A 19,478-nucleotide genomic window follows, 5' to 3' on the forward strand; every position below is an offset into this window, starting at 1 on the left:
AGCTCTAAGTGCACAAAAAAAAGTTGAAAGAGCATACATCAACAACTTGACAGCAAACCTGAAAGCATTAGAACAAAAAGAAGCTAGTATAACCCAAGAGGAGTAGACGGCAGGAAATAATCAAACTCAGGGCTGAAATCAACCAAGTCGAAACAAAAAGAACTATACAAAATATCAACAAAACCAGGAGCTGGTTCTTTGAGAAAATCAACAAGATAGACAAACCCTTAGCCAGACTAACCAAAGGGCGCAGAGACAGCATTCAAATTAATAAAATCAGAACTGAAAAGGGAGACATAACAACAGAAAACAGAGGAAATTAAAAAATTATCAGATCCTACTACAAAGGCCTATACTCAAACAAATTGGAAAATCTGGAGGAAATGGACAATCTTCTAGATAGATACCAGGTACCAAAGTTTAAACGAGGAGCAGATAAACCACCTAAACAGTCCCATAACGCCTAAAGAAATAGACAACAGTCATTAAAAATCTTCCCACCAAAAATGTCCGGGGCCAGATGGCTTCAGTGCAGAATTCTTTCAGACCTTCAAGGAAGACCTAATACCAATCCTCTTCAAGTTATTCCATCGAATAGAAACAGAAGGAACACTACCCAATTCATTCTATGAAGCTACCATTACACTCATACCTAAACCACAGAAAGACCCAACAAAGAAAGAGAACTACAGACCAATCTCTCTTATGAATATTGATGCAAAAATACTCAATAAAATTCTCGCAACCGAATCCAACAACACATCAAAACAATTATCCATCAAGATCAAGTAGGCTTTATCCCAGGAATGCAGGGATGGTTCCATATTCGGAAATCCATCAATGTAATCCACTACATAAATAAACTCAAAGAGAAAAACCACATGGTCATATCACTAGATGCTGAGAAAGCATTTGACAAAATTCAACATCCTTCATGTTAAAAGTCTTGGACAGATCAGGAATACAAGGCCCATATCTAAACATAGTAAAAGCAATATACAGCAAGCCAGTAGCCAACATCAAACTAAATGGAGAGAAACTTGAAGCAATCCCACTAAGATCAGAGACTAGGCAAGGCTGCCCACTCTCACCTTACCTATTCAATATAGTACTGGAAGTCTTAGCTAGAGCAATTAGACAACAAAAGGAAGTCAAAGGGATACAGATAGGAAAGGAAGAAGTCAAAATTTCACTATTTGCAGATGATATGATAGTATACTTAAGTGAACCTAAAACTTCCACCAGAGAACTCCTAAACCTGATAAACAACTTTAGCAATGTGGCTGGATATAAAATCAACTCAAACAAATCAGTAGCCTTCCTCTACTCAAAGGATAAACAGGCGGAGAAAGAAATCAGGGAAATGACACCCTTCACAATAGTCACGAATAAAATAAATTATCTTGGAGTGAATCTAACAAAGCAAGTGAAAGATCTGTATGACAAGAACTTCAAGTCTCTGAAGAAAGAAATTGAAGAAGATCTCAGAAGATGGAAAGATCTCCCATGCTCCTGGATTGGCAGGATTAATTTAGTAAAAATGGCTATCCTGCCAAAAGCAATCTATAGATTCAATGCAATACCCATCAAAATTCCAAATCAATTCTTCATAGAGATAGAAAGAGCAATTTTCAAATTCATTTGGAATAACAAAAAACCTAGGATAGCGAGAACTATCCTCAACAATAAAAGAACCTCTGGGGGAATCACCATTCTGGACCTCAAACTGTACTACAGAGCAGTAGTGATAAAAACTGCTTGGTATTGGTACAGAGACAGAAAAGACGATCAATGGAACAGAATTGAAGACCCAGAAATGAACCCGCATGCCTATGGTCACTTGATATTTGACAAGGGAGCTAAATTCATCCAGTGGAAAAAGGACAGCATTTTCAACAAGTGGTGCTGCCTCAACTGGAGGTCAACATGTAGAAGAATGCAAATTAATCCATTCTTATCCCCTTGCACAAAGCTCAACTCCAAGTGGATAAGGACCTTCACATAAAGCCAGATACACTGAAAATATTAGAAGAGAAGTTGGGGAAGACCCTCGAATACCTAGGCACAGGGGAAAAGTTCCTGAACAGAACACCAATGGCTTATGCTCTAAGATCAAGAATCGACAAATGGGACCTCATCAAATTGCAAAGCTTCTGTAAGGCAAAGGACACTGTCAACAAGACAAAACGGCAACCAACAGATTGGGAAAAGATCATTACCAATCCTACATCTGATAGGGGGTTAATATCGAATATTTACAAGAACTCAAGAAATTAGACGCCAAACAACAAAATAACCCCATTTAAAAATGGGTACAGAGCTAAACAAAGAATTCTCAACTGAGGAAACATGAATGGCTGAGAAGCACCTTAAGAAATGCTCAACATCCTTAGTAATCAGAGAAATGCAAATCAAAACAACATAGGAGATGCTGGCGAGGATGTGAAGAAAGAGGAACACTCCTGCATTGTTGGTGGGGTTGCAAGCTGGTACAACCACTTTGGAAGTCAGTCTGGCGGTTCCTCAGAAATTGGACATAGCACTACCTGAGGACCCAGCTATACCACTTCTGGGTATATACCCAGAAAATGCCCCAACAAATAACAAAGACATATGCTCCACTATGTTCATAGCAGCCCTATTTATAATAGCCAGAAGCTGGAAAGAACCCAGATGCCCTTCAACAGAGGAATGGATACAAAAAAAATGTGGTACATTTACACAATGGAATATTACTCAGCTATTAAAAATAATGAATTCAAGAAATTCTTAGGTAAATGGATGGAACTAGAAAATATCATCCTGAGTGAGGTAACCCAATCACAAAAGAACACACATGGTATTTACTCACTGATAAGCGGAGATTAGCCCAAAAAATTTGAAACAACAAAGATTCAACTACCAGACGACATGAAGCTCATGAAGAAGAAAGAACAAGTGAGGATGCCTAGGTCTTTCTTAGGAGGAGTAACTAAATAACCAAGGGAGCAAATATGGAGACAAAGTGTGGGTCAGAATCTGAAGGGGGGGTTGTAGGGAGACCATTGCGTCTGGGTATTCATTCCATAGGCAGTCACCAAAAATAGACGCTGATAGGGATGTCAGGATGGGAAAGCTGACAGCAGCCGGATAAGGCTGTCTCCTTAGAGGGTCTCTCAGAGTCGGACATACCCAGACACAGATACCCACAGCTATCCATTAATCTGATCAAAGTTCCCAATGGAGGAGTTAGAGAGTAAATTGAAGGAACTGTGAACCATAAGGGCTGGCGGCCCCGTGAGGAAAGCAACAATACCAACCAGCCAGAGCTCCCCAGGGTCTAAACCACCAGCCTAGGAGCACATAGGGGAGAGACACATGACTCCAGCTGTATATGTAGGGGAGGTTGGCCCTGTTGGGCATAGGTGGGGAGACAATATAATTAGTACCCTGAAGGCTGAGCACTGTGGGGGGGATCTGAGGGTGGGGTGGGAGGCTGGGGGTAGGTGGGTAAACACCTTCATAGAGGCAGGAGGAGGGGGGATGGGATAAGGGGTTCCTGGGTGGTGGGGGAAATATGGTAAGGGGATAAAATTTGAAATGTAAATATTATATCCAATAAAAGAGGGGAAAAATAGAAAAGCGGTTAGAACCAACATTCTTAATAAAATGTCAGCCCTCTTTAAAAAAAAACTATCTTGATACTAAAATTTGTTTTGAGAATTGTATATTGCAGAATGATCAGCCTTGGTGTATCTACTCAACAAGCAAGCTGGGCAGACCTGCTCAAACCTCTAAGGTCCGTGAATTCCTTCTGGAGGCAGCGAAGACACAGCATCTGAGGATTGTCAATTTGCTCTCCCCCCCCACTCCTCTTCTAATATCTCAACACCCATAATCAGCTTGAAGAAGCTAATGATGAGTCAGCACCCCTATTCCCTGGGCATGGGGACTAAGGTGGTAAATGTTGGGCTGTCTCTCTAGGGAAAAGTAGTGGTTTTGTCGGAATAGAGAGGATTAGCTAGGGTTTATTGCATAGCCATAACCTATTAGTAGAAATCTGTATAATTAATATCAAGATGAAGATATAAATTCTTAAATGGCACCAATTTACTTTGTGTACAAATTTTAAGGTTTTCATTGGCATGAGCTTCTTAGTGATATAAGAGTGAGATGAATATTGTTACTCTCATAGGCATTGTACCAGTATAACACACTTAGGAATACAAAGCTTAGACCCAGTCCTTCTTCAACTTTTTTAACTGATTTGAGATGGTCAGCCTGTGAGTTAAGGGACTATAGCAAATTCATGACTTGGAGTTTATTATAAGGGTGTTCTCTATGTTTTATTTAGAAATAGCTGAGTGGAGTTAACAGGCAACAGTCCAGATTACCTTACATGGATAGCTGGTTTTCAAAACATCAGAAATCCTTAGAATTGACATGACAAACATTTCAGTATTAATGTTCATTTTCATTAGAGACCTGTCTGCTCCGGACAGCTTCCTATGTTAAATTCTAAGAAGAAATTGAGCATCCTTGGAGTTACTCCAGTTGTGGTGAGACAGCCACTAGGCAAGAATTGCCTCATTCCATCTACAGAAAAATTACTGTCCAGAAAAGGACACACTTGCAGAATAGTCGACTGATTATATCTGCCTAGACAGAGTAATCAGCCCTTAATAATTCTGCAGCACTAAGGTCTGTCAGATGATCCTGGGCCAGAAGGCAGAAGAACAGATGCTCCAACGTTTTGAAGTAGAGCGAGTGTCCAGGTGTTCAGAGGTCTCTATATATTGGCTAAGTTTTAGAAGCTATGCTTTGTGCTTCCCACAATTATAGTCAACTCAGTCATTCTGGATTTCTGACAGGGTTGAAAACTTATAGCTATTTACCTTGAGAGAAAAGATCTGAGTGTATGGTCGTCAGCTGACATTCATCCTAAAGCCAGGTTCAGAACTAAATGTTTTAGTTAGGAGAGATGACAGAGGTGCTGGTAGGTCAACAAAAGGATGGACTGGGTATTAGGACTATCTTGTACCTCACTGGTACAAATTGGCATAATTATGCTCTAATTGTATTTTGAGAGAAAAGTTTCCTTTTAACAGGAAGGGTGATGTGTAGGAGGAGCTAAGGTGGGAGGAGTACTGAGAGGAAGAAAAGGAGTAAGAAGAGGAGAAGAAGAAGGAGAGGAGAAGCTAGGTGATGAAAGAGAGATAGAGGGGGGAGACAGGGAAGCAGATGTTCATGAATCTCCACCAGTCAAAGATAGTAGATATATCTAGGTTGGGTAGTGGGTTACACCTCTGATTGAACAATACCAAACTTATAAAGCCTATGATTAACATTTTTGTAAAAAATGTATAAATGCAAAAAGGAAACGGGGGCATGGGATAGGGGTTTTCTAAGGGGGGGAATGGGGAAAGGGGATGGCATCTGAAGTGTAAATGAAAGATCTAATAAAAAATATATAATTAAAAAAAAGAAGTTTCTTAAAATATATACATAATATGAAAGGAATATAAATAGAGTCAGCAATAACAGGGGATAATGCTTTACCTATAAATCTTATGCTACCAAGTAGAGCATCCTGTATCAGAAATCAACTACATCTTGTTAAGTCGTTGGCCAAAGGGGTTCCATGGAAACCCCCAAACCTCATAGGTATTACAATGTCAAGTTGTCACTTTCCACAACATACAGTAAGGCCATCCTGATAACAACAACATTTACTTATGTCATGAAACATTAAGAAATCAAGCTGGTGCCTATTTAAAAAACTTCATCTCCACTGCCTAGCATTCATGTTAGTGGAAGGTACTTTACATGGTACTGGAAGGTATTCTGAATACTACTGAAGGAAAAAGGTAATCATTAATGTTACCCAACTACAAATACTGAGACCTGTAGCAGTAACCTGCCTGTGAGATATACTGATACAAGAGGAATTCAAATGTTACAGGAGTTAACTATCCACTTTTTGATTGTACTTAAGGTCCACTCCATGAGATGTACCCAATTCCTTATACTGTTAAAATAGCCAGGAACTTGAGACTAGATAGGATATGGGCCTACACAAAACCTACTATTATGCTGCTAAAGGAACATAGCATTAATATATATATATATATATATATATATATATATATATATATATATATATATCTCATAATGGCATAGTGCTATACTCATAGATCACTACTGTATTCAACCCTCATCAGAGTAGTTTCTTCTTGCTGTAGTTGGAAATTAACACAGAAACTCACAACTGGAGAGTGATTACAGAGTGAGAGACTTTGGAGCACTCAGTCCTAAATAAGATGCCTTCATCAAAGCCCTCTCCTTGGGGCTCAGAAATCTATGTGGAAGAGAAGGAAAAAAGATAGTAAGAACCAGAAGTGATGCATGACTCCAAAGAAATACTGTCTTTTAGGTACAACAGAATTGATAAACATATTAATTTTCAGAGACTGTAGCAGCATACACAAGACATGTGAATGTTCAATTCAGATAGAGTCCCAGCAGTGAGATGGGGAACTAAACAAGGGATGTCACCTCTAAACAGGAAGCTATTGGCAATGGATACTTGCTGTCAAAGAAAAATTTGGTTTTCTCCAATGGAGTGTCACTGGTATGTTAACCACCCTCCAGAACAGACCCAGGTCTTGGAGTAGTTATCCAACAAAACATGAAGTGTTTTATAGAGTTTTTCTTTCATTGTTTTCATGCTTTGTCTTGGAATTTTTGTCTTATTAATCTTTTGTTGATTTTGCTTTCCAATTTGTAGGGTTTGGTGTGTTTTGTGCTGTTTAGGATGTTTTGTTTTTGTTTTGTTTTTCATGTATTTGGAGTAGAGGCAAAAAGAAAACAGAGTTTGGTGGGGAAGATATGGAAAGAACTAGGAAAGGGGGAAAACCTTTTCAAAATATATTTAAAAAAACTAAATAAAAATATTGTTATTGCAAATAATATTAAACTAAAATCCTAAAAACTGAACATTAAAAGCTAGGAACCACAAATAACAAAGATCATACACTAGTTTGTCTTGCTGAGTCTGGGTTACCACATTCAGTGTAATATTGTCCAGTTCCATCCATTTATCTGCAAATTTCATAATTTTATTTTTCAAGCTATTTCAGATGGTTCCACATTTGTTTATACAGTTTTCTGAGTGTTTCAGGCTATTTGAGGTCTTTTCTGGTCAGGAATGCATCCTTAGTACTTATTCAGGACTTTAACCTTCCCTCCTTGCAATCCATTTGTCTCCATTTTATTTTATATGTCTCCTCTATATTTTATTTTATAAAAACAAAATAAGTTTTTTAACAGACATATAAAATAAGATTTTTCACATAATTATAAGATATAATATGATGCTTTACTATTTGTAAACACTGTGGATTATTTAAATCTGAGTGAATATATCTCTTAAAACATATGTACTTTGTTTATTTTGAAAACATGCAATATCATTTTCCCATAATTTTCAAATGTCAGTTCATTTGTATTATACATAGTCACCCCTCTTGTTGTATAATACAATAGATTTTGTTCTCATCTAACTGTGGCACAGTATCTAGTAAACAACCTTGCTTCACTGAATACCATCTTGGGTCTGGACTCTTGGCTCTCTCATTTTTACAATTCTACTTAACTTTTATATGATAAAACTATTTTAAAATTCAACTTATGAGCAATAAAAGTTAATAATTAAGTGAAACAAATCTCTATACATAATGCTTTTTTATTGCTTGTGCTCTTGAGAATCCTATTAGTTGATGGGATATTCTTACAGCCCTGCCTCATTCTTTGGATCTGAATGAAGACCTAGGCTTCTTTCTCTGTGATTCCTTTTATTATTTACCTCTTTGGTTCTTATTTATGTGTATCTTCTTATTGATTTTTAAATCTTCCACGGCAAGTATCTAAGTTGGGCTTTCCACTGCTGTGAAGAGACACCATGACCAAGGCAAGTCTTATAAATGACATTTAATTGGGGCTGGCTTAGAGGTTCAGATAGTTAGTCCATTATCAACATGGCAAGGAGCACAGTAGCATGCCAGCAAGCATGGTGCAGGAGAAGCTGAGAGTTCTACATCTTGTTCTGAAGGCAAACAGAAGACTGTTTACAGGCAGCTACGAGGAGGGGCACAAAGCCCACCCCTACTGTCACACACTTCCTCAAACAAGGCCAAATCTACTCCAACAAGGCCACACCTCCTAATAGTGCCACTCCCTGGACCAAGTATATTCAATCCATCACAGAAAGCATCCAGGAAAATGCCACCTCATTCTGAATTCTGAGTCATTTCACCTCTGAAGGCCTTCCTTGCAGGGTATAAGCTAAGTCTCAGTAGCAATGTAAGATGTGGAAAAGGAAGCAAAAAGTAGAAACCTCAGGACAGATGTGCTATCGCACATAAAATACAATAATGAGTCAGCTCTTCTGTGTAAATATGCATCAATTCTACAGGACAAAGAATGAATCTTATGATTTGTCAGTCCTTAATCTTTAAATTTTAATTACATTGACAGTGTTGATAGTGATACTGTCAAGCAGCCACTCTTTGTTCAGGCAGTGTATGGCACAGGCTGACCTCAAAATCACTATGTGGGTCAGGTTGGTTTCAGACTCACAAACGTTGTATTTTTAATGTACTATTCATAATAATTCAAAAATTAATAATTTCATTGCTTATTCTTTGGACTGTGTATGAAAATTATCAGGGCTTCAAGCCTTGACTTTATTAATAAAAATACATTTTGAAATAGTAATCAAAAATTAATTAAGTGACCCATGGCCTGCTTCATGCTTGGAGGACACCACCAATGTAGACTTTAGAGAAATTTAGAGAATTTAGTTAATCCTTCTCTACCAATCTTGCAATCAGAAATTAGTAGGTTGTTTTACTACAGAGTGAATCTGATAAAGCCTGTCATGTAGGATTTAGGTATGAAATGGATCTAAATCACATGGTAAAAACTGGGTTTTTAATTAATGGAAGTTATTGCTAAGATTATTTTGGCCTAAGATGGTAAAAATCATTCTCTTACAGAATTCTATTTTAAAATTCTATTAGATAATAAAATTCTGTTAAAGAATATCCAAGAATCTATTAGATTCTTAAGAGAACATTCAATTAGAGATTCACACCATATTCTATTAGAGAAGTTACAGGGTACTCACAGTTGCATGGACCATTTATCTTTAAACAACATGGTGATGATGTAGACTTCCAGTATTAATTAGCTAAAAAAAAAATACTAGCTAAAAGCATACCTCCAGGAAAACATGAGACAACTAATACATTGAGTAATCAAATCCAAGTTTGTCTCAATAGATATTACAAACAATAGACAAAATCATACAGCTAATTAGTTTATTACTGTATTTGTTTCACCAATGTGTGACATTACATTTCCATGAGAATCACTTTTACAAATTCATGTTTTTTATGTAATACTAAAAAAGAACTTGTGGAAAATTTTCAAGTTGTTTTTAAAGTAACAGAACTCTTGGTTGTAACATTGAAATGCTGCAATAAATTTATCAACCATAGCATGGAGAAACAAAGATTGTGAAACAAATTAACTTTCCATTAGCAGAACATTTGCAGTTCACCAAAGCAAATATATATATCATTTACTCATGTATAAACAAATAAAAGAAAATATATGCTTTATTCCTGTAACCCATAAACTCTCCACTAGATAGAAGGTTGATGACATTTCAAACAGGAATTGAAAGCTCAACTTCAGTCGCAGCTATTTGTGGGAGAAGCTGCAGGTCATACACCTGGGATGAACCCTGTACATTGCAGCTGGGGGACCCAAGGCTACAGATCCCCGGTCTGTTCTCTCCATTTGCTCTTTAAGAGCTTCTTCATACATAATAGGGAAGAAGCTGGGAACAGTGTCATTGATCTTAGCCCAAACTTCTAGGACTTTCATTTTACTGGTTTCTATATGGGCCTGAGAACCCCACAGGACATCATATCTTGGGGATTTACCCTCAGACATCTTGCGGATCTCAAGGTAATTTTGCTCAACCAGATCTTGGGTGATGAGCTTTCGGGGTTCCCCAAAAATCAAGTGCTTCCTCCCTGCATATACTCCTAACACACTCAGGAATTTCCAGATTTCTTCCTCAGTGGCACGGTTGCCTTTTGCAAAGATCAGACCCAAGATGGTCATCAGAAGACCCATCTTTGGCAACCCCCTCTTGCCACTTAGAATTTCATCAGTGGAGAGACCTAGCTTGCTGACAATGGTGTAGGATTGATTATTGGTATTGACTGTCTTTAACTTCATTCCAAAGATCATTTCCATGCGTAAGGAAGATTTCCTCAGGATGTCAGAAAACTGTGTCTTATATTTCTTACTGACCACTCTCAGCATATCAGCATCTGTAAACTCTTCACTCTTCTTAAACTTCTCCAGCAGGAACTCTACTAACATACTAGCCTTCTTGGTAAGAGCATCTGTGCATATCGGCTGAGTGATGGCTTCTGCTTTGAAGGTACATAGACTTTCTGCATCACCACTACCAGCAGAAGCCTTAGCACCTAGATCAGAGCCTGTGCTGGACACATCTGCATCAGGAGATGCAGAAAACACAGCTCTCTGAGGAGTGGAAGCCCCAGAAATGCTTGGGGAATTAGCTTGGCTAACAGGAAGAGATGCTGACCCTCTGCCTGCAGTAGTATGATCTTTCTGGAGACCTTGGCTATTCCCACGTGCACGGTGACATTTAGCATGGGAGTGGCCCTTACGCTTGTGGCCCCTTGGCATGACAACAGGGGTCAGAGGCAACTGCCAGGGCTGTAGTCAGGAGAGCTGGCAAGGCAGGAACCTGGAAGAATAGAATGACAATATGTGAGCACCATACCATTGCAAAGTAGAGAATATCTTTGCTTTTAGGAAGGTCTCCTTCATTGTTTTCCTGGAGGGCAACATACTGTTTTCCTGCTCTCCTGTTCAGCTTGGCTGGACTACTATTCTCTTGGTCAGCTTGAATCTCAAGAACCCTGCAAAAGAAAGTAGTTTGTTAGATTGATGTATGACAGCCTAGTTACCTAGAGTGAGAGAATAGGCTGTTCCCACTGAATAAGAATGCTTATGATCTATATTCCCAACTATCTATGTATCCACAGTTATTAGATTCTGAAGAGCCACTTCCCTCTGTTACTCTGAATTTCATTCTACAAACTTCTCTAGTTGCACACAGGACATTTTAAAAAGCATTTCACTGCTACCACTTTATTCAGGGTACCTCAGGACTCATAGTGCTGCATCAGAGGAGATATTGAAGACCCCTTGTTGCTGTTACCAAGAGTATGATCCCCATACTCCACAGACCCATAGAAGTTAAACAAGAAGGAAGGCCCAAGCAAGGAGTTTCAATCTCACTTAGAAGGGGGAATAAAATAGTCGTAAGAGGCAGATGGAAAGAGGGAACTGGAAGGGGGATGGGGATGAAAATGGGAAGGTCAGGATCAGGTGTGTGTGTGGGGGGGGGGGACAGGAAAGATGGCTGAATGGTCGTAAGAATGAATGGAAATCTGCAATTGATGGGGGTGGGAGTATATCCAGGGGGGAGAGAGAGACCTAGGATAAAGAAGGTGCACAATAATCAATGGGGGTGACCTTAACTGTGACTCATAGCATTAGGCATAAGGAACCTAAAGAGACTCCCTCCTGCAGCCAGGCAGGAACCCCAGTGGAGCGATAGAGACAACAACCCACCCACAAAATTTTCAACCCAAAATTTATCTTGTCTACAAGAAATGTAAACACAGGGGATGGAGCAGAGACTGAGGAAATGGCCAACTAACCCAAATTGAGACCCATCCCATGGCCAAGCATCAATCTTTAGCACAATCAATGATACTTTGTTAGGCTTGAAGACAGGAGCAAGTTGTCCTCTGAGAGGCTCCACTCACCAGCTGACTCAGACAGATATAGACACCCGAAGCCAAGCAGTGGATTGTGGATCCCAAAGGGGATAGGAATTCCACAAGAAGACCAAGACTGTCAATTAACCTGGACTCTTGGGGCTCTCAGTGTCTTAAATACCAACCAAAAACTTACATGGGCTGGACCTAGGCCTCCCTGCACCTATGAAACATTACTGCAGCTTGACCTTCATGTGGGTCCCAAACAAGTGGAATGGGGGTTATCCCAAAAGCTGTTGCCTGTACATGGGATACATTCTAACTGTGTTGCCTTGTCTGGCCTCCGTGGGAGAAGTCTCTGGGATGCTATGGGCTCCTCTCCCAACCAGTTATGGAACACTAAATCTCTACAATTTAACAATGAGCCTGTTTGTAATGTAGCAAGTCTCAAGAATTCCCCTTTTGCTGCTGGAGTCAACCAACCTTACACCTAAGACTTCATTCCCTTAGAGACCATTGGAAAACACAATGGCCTCTGGTCTTAACTTCCAGTATTCTAGAACTTCGGAGACAAGACTAAGGGTGGGGCCTGTGTGACCTCTTTTACAGGATTAATTATGGTTTAGGGGAACTTACAAGGATTTAGTGTTGTCACAGTTTTAATTCAGATTATCCCCCAAGGCACATAATAACACTTATATGTCTTTCTTACTTGATCAGAGGCCGCAGACGAAGGCCTTGACCCAAAGGCCGTGAAAGCGGAAGTCAGAATCCTCTTCCTGTTCCCTGTGCTCCCTGCTCCCCCCGCCCCCCGCTCTGCCCCTTGACCCTTTTCCTAAGTGGCCAGTTCCATTGTTCAGGGAAGGGGGGAATTTTCTCAGAGAAAAAAAAAATGATTTTTTTTCCTGTTGATTTTTTTTGCAGGGCTTGGATATCTCTTGAATGAACTGAGAGTAGAACTAAACATGTCATTTCTATCAGCGTTCTAAATAGAAAGGAAGATGAAATAATTTTGAGTTTATGATTCAAGCTCACCACCTTGCCGTAAATTATGGATAAGTCTCTAGGAGGTCAATCTTCTTTTGAGAAGAAAGCCCTGAATCTTCTTTAAGTTTTGAATACTTTCCTTGCAGGAATACCTATATAGCCTAGGGTTGCCTAAAACTCTGATCATCCTTCCTCAGTTTCCAGAATCCAGAGTTAACACTAATATTCCACAATGCTTGGTTGCTACCAATATTCTAATTAGATATTAGCTCATTTAAATTTTTCATTTTTATTTTGAGGCAGAGTCTAACTACATAGTCCAAAGTAGCCTCAGACTTTCTGTATAACACAGGGTGGCCTCAAACTGACAATCTAGCTGCCTCTGTGTTTTTAATCCTCCCACTGAAGGCCTGAACACCTAAGCTCTTATCTTGATTATATGTAAGTACTTGGCTACTTCTTTATTGAAATTCCTAAGGATTTTAGGCCAGCCAGCCAGAACCAGACTAATCCTTACAACTGCTGATATGAATTACTATATGCTGTATGCGACCACTTCTGACTCAATTGATTGTTGTAGGTAAGTCAGCATGAGGGGAAAATAGATGCATGTTGGCTTCTTTGTAATGTGACTTGTGGCGTCCCACTCTCCTTATGCAGTGTCATGATACTGACTGCTGGCTGGTCCTGGAAGTACAACCTTTCTGATACGAAATCATCTCTTTCCTGTAAACACGGCGTTAGAACATCACATCTATCCTGGAAATAGTTGTTGGAAAAAAGATAAATTTGCCAGAAAACTAGAGTCCTTAACTCCATTGTTTTCAGGCACTGATGTTGCCAATGTCTTCAATGAAGCTTCTTTGATTGCTACAAGACACCTTTCAGATGCCATTAATAAGAAGCACTTTGAACAAGCGATTGAGCAAGTGATTAGAGACTTGGAGGGGGAAAAAAACAATTTCTGCAGCCTGAGGAGTAGAAGACTGTGGCTTACCACAAAGCAGGCCATGCAGTCACTGGCTGGTATCTGGAACATGCAGACCCACTCTTAAAGGTGTCCATCATCCCTTTGGGGTAAGTAAGGGACTAGGCTATGTTCAGTATTTGCCCAAGCAGCAGTATCTGTACATAAAGGAGCAGCTGCTGGACATATTGTGCATGAGTCTAGGTGACTGTGTTTCTAAAGATGTCTTTTTCTTTTATAAAGATGCTAAAAGAAAAAATAGTGAAAAGTTTACTGTTATTTACTTATGTCTTTTTCTTGTCTATAATTATTTTGCTTCAGAATATGTTTATATTCCCCTAAAAGCCCCACTTCTGTTGTATTGGTTCCTAGTTCCTGATCATCATAAGTTGTTGAGTATCCATAAGTGATTGTAGGTTTCTAACTTTTTTAAATATAAATTTTCTGACTTCTGCCTTAGAAAGTCAGCTATTAATTTACGATTCATGATACACATATGTGCATATGAATATATCATTTTGATATATTCTTAGCTTCTGAAGTCTGATGAATTTTAAAGGCATAATTAGAAGGAAACAAAGCATATCATTTATATGGCTATCACAACTGTTAAAAGCACTTAGGCATAAGAGATTAGAGAGATGTATGGGGCAGGTACCTGTCTAGGACAGACTTTCCTGAAGCTTAAGGAGTTAATCTTGTCAGAGGAAACTTTCAAGAATGTGGTCTATTGTTTAACCAACCTACTAAACCAACTGTGTGAATAGTTCCTCCAATAGTTCCTCTGGCATCTCAACTTTCAGAAATCATAGTTGAAAGTGCTTACAAAACAGAACACTTTTTAGTTACAATATGAGAAACTGATGGCATAGAAATTTTTACAAGAGGAAAATGTCCTAGAGTAAAAGGTAGCTTGGTATGGTATAGTGGAAAATATGAAGCCTTGTTAATTAGACATAATAAATATAGATTGCTGCCGATTGATGCCCTTCATTTTTTTAACCTTTTCCTCTGATCTCTAAGATGAGTAAGGAATTAACATTTGCTAATTTAAACTTACATAAGACAGGTGTGGCTTTATTCTTCCTAGTTCTACTCTTCTTAAGGAATTTACCTAGTTTTATGTCTTGGTAGAATATATCTTTAATTTAAAAAATATTATTAAATTCCATTACTGCTGTTTTCCAAATTGTGATTTTGTCTATGAATTTCTATGTTTCCAATGGCATGCTTTCTCAGTCCTCAAAATATAATACCAAAATTGGCTACTGACTTATACTAACTAGTACAAAAAAATACATGCCTATAAGGCAGTGTGTGGTTTGTTCTGAAGCAGGTTCACAAGGGACAAGGTCGCAAACCTCATAGACCACTTGAAGTTAGAAAGTGTTGCAGAGATTTATGGAACTAATTCTAAGTAGTCATTGTAGTCATTCCTAATAGAATTCAATCTGAGAAAGCATGGCCTATTTTATGACTATTTGAGATCTTCATAAAACACCCAAAGACTCTAAATTTCATTTTACAGAATCAGTTCAAAGCACAGTGCTGTTGGGTTGAATTATCTGTTTGCTTGCTTGTTTGTTTCTAATCAGAGTTGTGTTATTAAAAATGATAATGTGGAACAGGAGAGATGATTCAGGGTTAACAACACTTACTACTTTTCCATAGGCCCCCTTGTTCATTTCCCACCACCTTATATAGTAGCTCAAACCATCTCTAACTTTAGTCACAGGGGACTTAGAGGACCTGACATGCACAGGACAAACAAAGAAACAAAGCACCCATGAACATTGTGGACAAGTGCTAATGATTTTCTGTAAAGGACTTGTTTTCAGTAAATTAAATATAGTTTAATACTTAAAGAAAGAAAGAAAATATTTTCTTCATTAATTAATGTATTTATTCACTTGACATCCTGATTGCAGCTCCACTCCCTCCTCTAATCCCAGTCACACCCTCACAAATCTCTCCAACCACTACTCTCTCACATTCTCAGAAAGGGGAAGTCCCTATGGGATACCAAAAAGCACAGACACATCAGGACTAAGCACACCCTCTACCACTGAAGCCTGTCAGCTAGGGGAAGTGGATGCCAAGGCAAATAATACAACCCATAACTCTATATGTATTTATCCAACATTTGTGCTTTTAATTTTTTATTTATGCCTTTATGATTTCTCCTTATATAAGCTAGAATTCTATAGAAAGACTTTTATAGCTTGGCTATAAAAACTATACCTGATCTATCATATATCTGTTGCTTATATATCAGACCTCATTTGGCTATCTTTTCTTTTTTCCTTTTTTTTCTGTTTCAAAATCAGTTGTTACTTTCTTGTTGTTTTTTTTTTTTTTAATTTTTTATTGATTATTTTATTTCTTTACATTTCAAATGTTGTTCCCCTTCCTGGTCTCCCCTCTAACAACCCCCATGCCATGCCTCCTCCCCTTTGCCTCCTTTTAAACGGGGAGGAACCCACCCACTCTCTCCTGCATCACCCCTCTAGCATTTCTGTACCAATACCATGCAGTTTCTATCACTACTGCTCTGTAGTACAGCTTGAGGTCAGGGATGGTGATTCCCCCAGAAGTTCTTTTATTGTTGAGAATTGGTTTGCACTATCCCGGCTTTTTTGTTTTCCATTTGAAATTGAGAATTGCTGTGAAGAACATGGCTGTGAAGAACTGTGTTACAATCTTGATGTGGATCGCATTGAATCTGTAGATTTCTTTGGTAGAATAGCCATTTTTATTGTTAATCCCACCAATCCATGAGCATGGAAAATCTTTCCGTCTTTTGAGGCTTTCTTTGATTTTTTTTTTTTTCAGGATTCAAAGTTCTTGTAGTACAGATCTTTCACTTGCTTGGTAAGAGTTACACCAAGATATTTTATATTATTTGTGACTATTGTGAAGGGTGTTGTTTCCCTAATTTCTTTCTCAGCTGGTTTATCATTTGTTTCAGAGGAAGGCTACTGATTTGTTTGGGTTAATTTTATATCCATCCACAATGCTGAAGTTGTTTTCTTTTGTGACTTCTTCAAACACATTTAAGGCAGCTAGGTGGAGCAGAGGAATATGTTGTCTGGCGTCAGTGGGAGAGGATGTGCTTTATCCTGTAAAAAAAATGATGGCCTAGGGAAGGGGAATCCTGGTGAGGGTGAGGTAGAGGTGGGTACATGGGTAGGGGAGCACCCTCTCAGAAGAAAAGGGGAAGGGAATGGGGTGAAGAACTTAGGGAAGGGGCAACATTTGGAATGTAAATAAGTAAAATAATTTAACAAAAAAATGACTGCTGGATGGGAGAAGACATATCAAATTATCCCAGAACAAATACATAAACAGTCCATTCTTGTTTCTTCTTGCCTCTTTTTTACCCTTTAGCTCCAACTAACCATGAAGTTTATTTTATTTATTTTTCTTCATGCATGCCAAAATGTCTATAGAGACAGCTGAAAGCTTTTCTGTAGATCAGAAGCTTCTACACCAGAGATTCTTTACAGAAAAGAAATGGATGCTAAGTGTTCAACTACAATCATTGTCTTACTTTTTTATTCCTTCTATCTGCAATATAATATCATTTCATGGAATCTGTTTTGCACTCCTTAATTTTCTTATTGTCCCTTAAGGTAGTGTATATCCAAGAGGCATTAACCTAAGATATATGTACTTAAATTTGTTTTCAGAATAGCAAGATCATGTCTTAAAATATCAGTTCAAAATATGATTTTTAAAAAGTCAATCAATAAACAACATTGTTAAAGTTCTTATTTGTCCAAGAAAATGAAATAAAAAATGATATTCATTTCCAGGTGTCTTGATGGACATGCAATTCCAGAACTCTATATTTGTCCTTTTGGAAATGTGTATTGCAGCCTTTTTCTAATTTCTGAAGCACAGGACTCCAGTGAACATTTTCCATATACTTCTTTGGCCACCTGCTATGCCTAGATGACTGTGATTTTTCTTCCAACCTTATCTGAAAGAGTCTATATTCAATTAATAGAAATCTGCTTTGGCAATTCTTAGGGCTTACCATGATTGCTAACAGGCACCACTACCAAGTTTCCTAATGAATATACAATTGTGGCTCAATATTGAAGTAGGAGATACATGTCTTCCACCTTGTTTTCCAAAGCACTGAAAATCATTCTCTGTAAATCTCTTATATTCAATTGGTTTGAAAACACAACTTTTTTCCCCCCAGGCTAGTTTTCCAGGGCTTATCCATTTTCCTGTCTCTTCATCCACTTTCATTTCTCTTTTGCTACAATTTTCCTTATTAACTTTCTCACAGAATATATTTTGATAATTTTCCCCTCCCCCACACCCCCAGCTCCCCCAGCTCCCCGAGAAGCTCCCCAGCTCCTCCCCCAGCTCCTCTCTGCCTCCCTCTCTACCCAACATAGTGTTTTTGTCTCTCTAAAACAACAAACATAAAAATAACAAAAAATAAAATTTAAAACAAAACCAACAAGACAATAAAGTGTCAAAGCAAAACAAAATGAAACAAAAAGCCTTTACGCAGAAAAATCCATGGAGTTCATTTTGTTGTTGTTGTTGTTAGCCAGCTACTCCTCAGCATGAGGCCTATCCTGGCATGTGGTTGAGATGCCCAGTGAAAACTCCACTGGAGAAAACTTATTTTCCCATTCTCAGCAGGCATCAATTGCAAATAGCTCCTTGCTTAGGGGACTCATTGTCTACTTCCTTCTCAGTTTTGGGAGAGACTTTCTGATTTTATACTGTGAAGGTTCTATGTATGCTGCCAAGCCTCTGCAAGTTCATAAGTGCATTAGACTGGAAGTGTCTGGAAGACCCTGTTTCCTTGGAGTTCTTCACCACCCCGGTACTAAGATTGAACACCTTTGTCATCTTCCAATTTTAGTGGAAACAATTTCAGTTTTCCCATAGTCAGTATTTTTGCTGTTTATTTGTCATATTTAGCCTTTTATTTTGTTATTATATTTCTTTTATTCCTAATTTCTTTGGGGATTTTTTTAACATGAAAGGCTATTGTATTTTCTCATATTTGTCAGGTAGCTGTTGGAATAACCATGCAGTTTTTATTCTTCTCTTCATGTGCTGCAATATGTTTACAGATTTGCACACTCTGTGCAATTTACATATTCCCAGAATAAAAACAAATTGGTCATGCCATATTATCTTTGCAAACCTTGCTGTATTCAATTTTCAATGAGTTTATTAAGGGTATTTGCTTCTATAATCAGCAATGATGTTAGTGAATAGTTCTGTCTTTCCTCATGTCTGTATCAAGTTTGGTAGTTTTGTCTTAATGGAGTGATTTCAGAAATGTTTCTTTCCTCTCTGTTGTATGACACAGTTTTTAGAGCACTATTATTGGTTTATATTTTCACTTGTGGTATAACTTAACAGAAAATTCATTCATTTTCCTAGTATTTTCTTCATTTTGACCCACTACAGCTTCCATCTGTTTTTGTTATAGGACTGTTCAGATTTTTATAGCCTCTAAGTTCGATTTTGGTAAAACATATGCAGTTAGAAACTTTCCATTTATACTTTTCTAACTTAATGGAATATAAACTTAATATATATATTATATATATAAATTAATATCTACACACATATATAATATTTAGCTAAAATAAAATAGTCACCAAATAATA

The 19,478-nt window shown here is 38.1% G+C and overlaps 1 protein-coding gene across 1 annotated transcript; it reads right to left on the reverse strand.

The window, feature by feature from the left end:
* Nucleotides 1–9,501: 9,501 nt before the first annotated feature.
* LOC117694070 (melanoma-associated antigen B4-like) lies at nucleotides 9,502–10,770 on the reverse strand. The gene has a single exon (XM_034484803.2). The coding sequence runs from the start codon at nucleotides 10,768–10,770 to the stop codon at nucleotides 9,745–9,747; it is 1,026 nt and encodes a 341-aa protein (XP_034340694.1). The 3' UTR covers nucleotides 9,502–9,744.
* Nucleotides 10,771–19,478: the final 8,708 nt, after the last annotated feature.

The sequence above is a fragment of the Arvicanthis niloticus genome, chromosome X (assembly GCF_011762505.2).
Source record: "Arvicanthis niloticus isolate mArvNil1 chromosome X, mArvNil1.pat.X, whole genome shotgun sequence".
NCBI lineage: Eukaryota > Metazoa > Chordata > Mammalia > Rodentia > Muridae > Arvicanthis > Arvicanthis niloticus.

Excerpts from the sequence above, each read along its gene's own strand:
- LOC117694070 (XM_034484803.2), bottom strand. The coding sequence starts at position 10,770 with ATGCCAAGGGGCCACAAGCGTAAGGGCCACTCCCATGCTAAATGTCAC.